This window comes from Talpa occidentalis, unplaced genomic scaffold, assembly GCF_014898055.3.
Source record: "Talpa occidentalis isolate TD23 unplaced genomic scaffold, MPIMG_talOcc4v2.1 talOcc4.11, whole genome shotgun sequence".
Taxonomy (NCBI): domain Eukaryota; kingdom Metazoa; phylum Chordata; class Mammalia; order Eulipotyphla; family Talpidae; genus Talpa; species Talpa occidentalis.
In genome coordinates this window covers 1,997,611-2,002,224 of record NW_023601104.1, presented here as the reverse complement: position 1 = coordinate 2,002,224, position 4,614 = coordinate 1,997,611, and the positions used below count along the sequence as shown (strand labels likewise).

The window sequence follows — 4,614 nt, the reverse complement described above, 5'->3', positions numbered from 1 at the left end:
ACCTCTCCCTCTTCCTTCCCTGATCCCCGGTTCTGGGGACCCTCTGGACTGACTCCTATTTAGTCTGGTCTGGAGTATGGGGTAGTGAGGCCAAATTCTCAGGGCTTCACCACTGAGTTGCCGCCATAGAATTTCCACGGCACAGTTCAGGCTCCACGGCAACTGGGGGAAATAAACACAATTTTATAGTCCAAGTTCTAAGTGATGTCATTCCTAGCTCTGGCCTTGCTGGGACTTGCAGGCAGGCTGTAGGCTGATCCTCAACGGCCTCAGCTGCTCAGCTGGAGGACCAGCTTCCCTTGAGCCCCCGCTGCCTCTGGAGTGGGGTGGAGGTTGAACTGAGAGGCTGGGGGAGGGGCGCCCTGACCAAGCCCCCACACAGGCCCAGCTCCTCTCTCAGTAACTGCTATTGTCTTCTCCCCTGCCCACTCATGACACTGCCCAAGGCTGCCCGCAATGCTTCGTTCTATGGCCAGCGCCCTGAGAAGAAGGAGTCACTACCCTCCACACGGGAAGTGAAACAGACCCCGGTGATCATGGCAAATCTCAAAGGTGAGGGTGCCCCACCTACTCTTCAGGCCCGGTCCTCTGCAGAGCTGCTGGCCTGGTCCCAGCCTTCCAGCTCTGCCTCCCACGAAGCCCCTCCACACTCCTGGAAGCCTGTGGGAGAGACGCCTCCAATGAGACTCTCTCTGGCAGTATTAGTTGCTGGGGATTTTCAGGGGAGTGTGGAAGGGAGGGAACAAAGGAGTGCTGTGAGACCAGTTCTGGAAAAGGCTAGGGATTCGCCAGAGCTTTTAGCCCAGGTTAACTTTGCTTACTTCCCTTGAATTGGGCTCTCATTGGGAAAGCAGGCACACTAATTCTTACTACATTGTTAATGATTGATTCTCTGTGTAGGAAGTAGTTTACTATAGTGTTCAAATGTTTGGGCTCTGTTGATTGTCTCAGAATTTTCATGTGCCTTTTGACTTAGGGCAAATTCTTTTTTTTTCTTTGATTATTAGCATTTTTTAGTGAGGTAACACTGGTCAACAACACTGGAGATGATTCAAAGGTATAGGGTCACACCTTTTCAGATGCATATTACCACACCACACCCGCCACCAAGGCACCAGTAGTCCTTCCCCAAATCGATATTCTACGCCTGAGTATTTTCATCTGTAAAAGGGGGAAAGCGCGTATTCATCTTACAAGGTTATTGGAGGCTTAAAAGAAATAATCCACATAAAATGCTTAGTAGAGGGCCTCCCTGGTGGCCTAGGGGTTAAGTCTCAGCACTATCACCTCTATAGCCTGAGTTCCATCCCTGGCCAGGGAGCTACCCACATGGCAGAGCAGACCTCTCCTGTCTGGCCTGCTGCTCCCCTCAGCAGTGTATTTCAGTCAATCTGCCTGCTCCGTTCCCCACTCTGTCTCTGGTGAATCCTCTCATCCCCCCTGCACCTCTGGCCTACACCTCAGTACTTCCATGCTTAAAGAAAAATGCTTAGTAGAGTACTTGGAACAGGATATGCTCTCAACTCACTGCAACTCTTGGCTGCCTAACTATGCATTGCTTAGCCAAGAGAAAATGGATTTTATCTGGGAGCACTGTCTTTTTCTAAAGGAAGCGGCTGGATGTTGGGATCTGTGATAGTGAGACACTGTGGAAGCACAGCACCCAGTGTGCTCGTGGGTTTTGTACTGCCGCTGGCCTGGTGGGCCCAGACTGAGGGCTGCCTTATCTGCCTTCCAGGTCCAGGGCCTGCCAAGTACCTCCGGCCATCCTGCACTGGCTACGTAGACCACGACATCTCCATGTTCCAGGAGCCAGCCTACACCCTGCACACCCGGCACTCGGAGAAACGTGCGCCCTCACCATGGCCTCTGTCAGCTGGTTGTTAGATGGGTGGGGTGAGGGTGAGAGGCAGACAGCCATTCTCTGCAGCCACAGGCCCCTGTGGACCAAGGCCTGCCCTGAGAGGGGTAACCAGGTGGCCTGTGGGATCCAGAAGGAAGCCAGTGGGGGTGCCCACATGACGCCCTCCACACACACCTCTCAGCTGAGCTTTGAAGGGACGCCTTTCTGACTGGGCCCTTTAACTCTGGTGGCTGTTGGGTCACTTGCCACAGCAACAGGGCAGGAATGATGAGGAGTTGTAGCCCCCAAAGATTCCTGGGTGGTTTAGAAGCCCCCAGAAGGTTGGGAGCCAGGGGACATGGGAGGGTCAAAACCATCGAGAGGAGAAGCTGGGCAGGGTGCAGGTATGTATCAGGAGTCTGAGAATAAGGTAGCTGGGGAGACATACATTCCTCAGGGGACCCCCTTAATACTGTGCCCCTTTCACTACTAACCACAGTCACTGTGCCTGCTGTCACCCTTTGGCACCCGTCCCTTATGGGGGGGGGGGCTAACCAAGCCCTGTTCCTCTGAACCTGTTCTTGAGAACGTCAGGTCATGCATTAACAGCCCACTTCCCAGATGAGGAAAAGAGTGTTCTGGAACATGGGAGAGCCAGGGCAATCAGAGGTGCAACGGGAGGCCACATGGAGGCAGGCCAGGCTCACCCTGGGGCAGCCTTTAGAGCTCACTGGGCCTTTGGTTGGCTGCCTGCAGGGATCGTGGACATGTACAGCCCTGGGCCTTGCTATTTCTTGGATCCCCAAATCACTCGATTCGGAGTGTCCAGCTGCCCGCAGGTCCCCATGCAGGAGCGTATCTCCAACTTGCGTAAGATGGGATGGGGAGGGAGGTAGGCGGTGGGAGCTGGGAGCTGGGGCCCACCCTTCGGACCTGCGCAGGGTCCTCTGTCCCCAGACGTGTCTCTGGATGCACTGTCACGCCAAGACACGGATGTCACCGTGCGGGCACCGTGACTCTTACATCTTGATGCCAATGTTAGGTGTACATGTCTCGGGGGGACCTTAGGGTGACGTGATACCAAGGTGGTCGAGCTCATGTCATGTTTGTGATACTGTCATGCTAATGAGCTCAGGCACCACCATGATTTCCATTTTCTTGGTGCTGTCCCAGGGACAATGTCAGAATGCTGACAGCCCAACAGATATTTGGATGACACTTGTGGTGTTAAATTGTGACAATAGTGTCACAATTTTGAGGTCAGGATGTAAGTCCCTTCCTGTCCACAGCCCCACGCAAGGGCGGCATCCCTTTCGATGCCGAGGTGGTTCTAGTGACGTCGCATCAGGCCGGTCAAGTCCAGCTGGACCAATCAGTTGGATCCAGGCGGTGTGGTCTGGCTCCCTGCCCTGAGATACCCCCCGTTCATTTGCCCACTTTCAGGCCTGTTCGCCACCCCAGCCTCCTGCCACTACCACTTGGAGAAGACCCACCCGCCTGATGAACGCAGGGCTCCCCAGTATACTTTTGGCTACCGCTGCCCATACAGAGTGATGGACCCCAACCCAGCCCCCAACCAGTATCAGTTGCCGCTCTTGCTGGGGCCCAACATTCCCACCAAGCGAGCTGCCCCTTGCTACAGTCTGGCCTCCCCAGACAAGAACTGGTTCTACAAGGAGAACGTGGCAGGAGGCCCTGGGCCCGCCAAGCACACCCGGCCCGAGCCGGCTGTCTACCAGAACCGCAGCCCCAGCTACAGCATGGCCAAGCGCTTTGCCTACCCGGTGGACCACACGCCTCGGCCTGGCCCCGGCTCCCACGAGGTCCAGCAGGTCACGGTGCACAAGCCCCGAGTACCCGCCTTCTCCATGGGCGTCAAGCACTCACCCCATCTGACCCCTCTTGTCGTCCACATTCACGACTGAGCCCCTCCTGTCGCACTGCCCCTTCCCACAGGAGTTGTTCTTCCATAGCATGTTGAGAAATTGAGGTTTCTCATAGCAGAGCTGGTGCCTGCTGTGTCCAGCATACAGAAGATCTTAGATAAATATTTACATCTTTTTATTTCTTTGTTTTGCAAACACTCAAGGCTGCTTCCTTGGGGCCCTGACTTGGGGGAGCTGGGAGGGACTGTGGGGGTCCTTGTCCTGCAGAAGCTCTGCTCCGGCTCACCAGGAAAGGCAGCGCATGCTCCCCACAGAGCCCCTGGCAGAGTCTCTGGAGAACTGAGTTCTAGCCACTAGCGTGCTGTGTGACCTTGCCTTCCCCAGCACCCCATCTCTGGGCCTCAGGGCTGCCCTTTGGCCGCTGGGGGTGGGTGCATCGGCCTGGAGGATGTTCAAGTTCCCTCCAGCTCCAGCGTTCCTGACAGTGGAACTCTGGCCCCTGACAGTGCTCAGGAGAGGAGCAGGGCAGGAAGTGTGGGCAGGAAGTGCGGTCAGGGGAGGGCGGGGTCTCACTGCTTGGTGCTTGGGAATGGGGACGGGGATCCCTGTTGGAGAAGGGATCCAACAGGACTCGTGGAGATTGTGTGAAGGGAGGGCACTCTTGGTGGAGTGAGGATGAGGGCAGGGGCATGCATGAGAGTCTGGGGATGCCGGGAAAAGGGAAGCGAGGACCCTCAGAGGGCAGGGGCTTTGTCCTCAGTGTGATGGGGCTGGATAAGATGCAGCCTTTTCAGAAGATTCTCTGGGTAGTGAGAGAAGGCTGGACAAGGCTGGGCAGAGCAGGGGGTTGCCCTCCTAGGGAGGCGGAGAAGGACGGAGGAGACT

General features: G+C 55.9%; 1 protein-coding gene across 1 annotated transcript; it reads left to right on the top strand.

Moving 5' to 3' along the window:
• The first annotated feature begins 259 nt into the window (after positions 1–259).
• Positions 260–3,882, top strand: ODF3L1 (outer dense fiber of sperm tails 3 like 1). The gene is made up of 4 exons (XM_037501723.2): positions 260–552; positions 1,739–1,849; positions 2,600–2,713; positions 3,287–3,882. The coding sequence occupies exons 1-4, from the start codon at positions 432–434 to the stop codon at positions 3,766–3,768; spliced, it is 828 nt and encodes a 275-aa protein (XP_037357620.1). The 5' UTR covers positions 260–431; the 3' UTR covers positions 3,769–3,882.
• The last annotated feature ends 732 nt before the right edge of the window (positions 3,883–4,614 follow it).

Excerpts from the sequence above, each read along its gene's own strand:
- ODF3L1 (XM_037501723.2), top strand. The coding sequence starts at position 432 with ATGACACTGCCCAAGGCTGCCCGCAATGCTTCGTTCTATGGCCAGCGC. Across the intron at positions 553-1,738 it reads GATCATGGCAAATCTCAAAG|GTCCAGGGCCTGCCAAGTAC; the intron begins GTGAGGGTGCCC and ends TCTGCCTTCCAG. Across the intron at positions 1,850-2,599 it reads CACCCGGCACTCGGAGAAAC|GGATCGTGGACATGTACAGC; the intron begins GTGCGCCCTCAC and ends GGCTGCCTGCAG.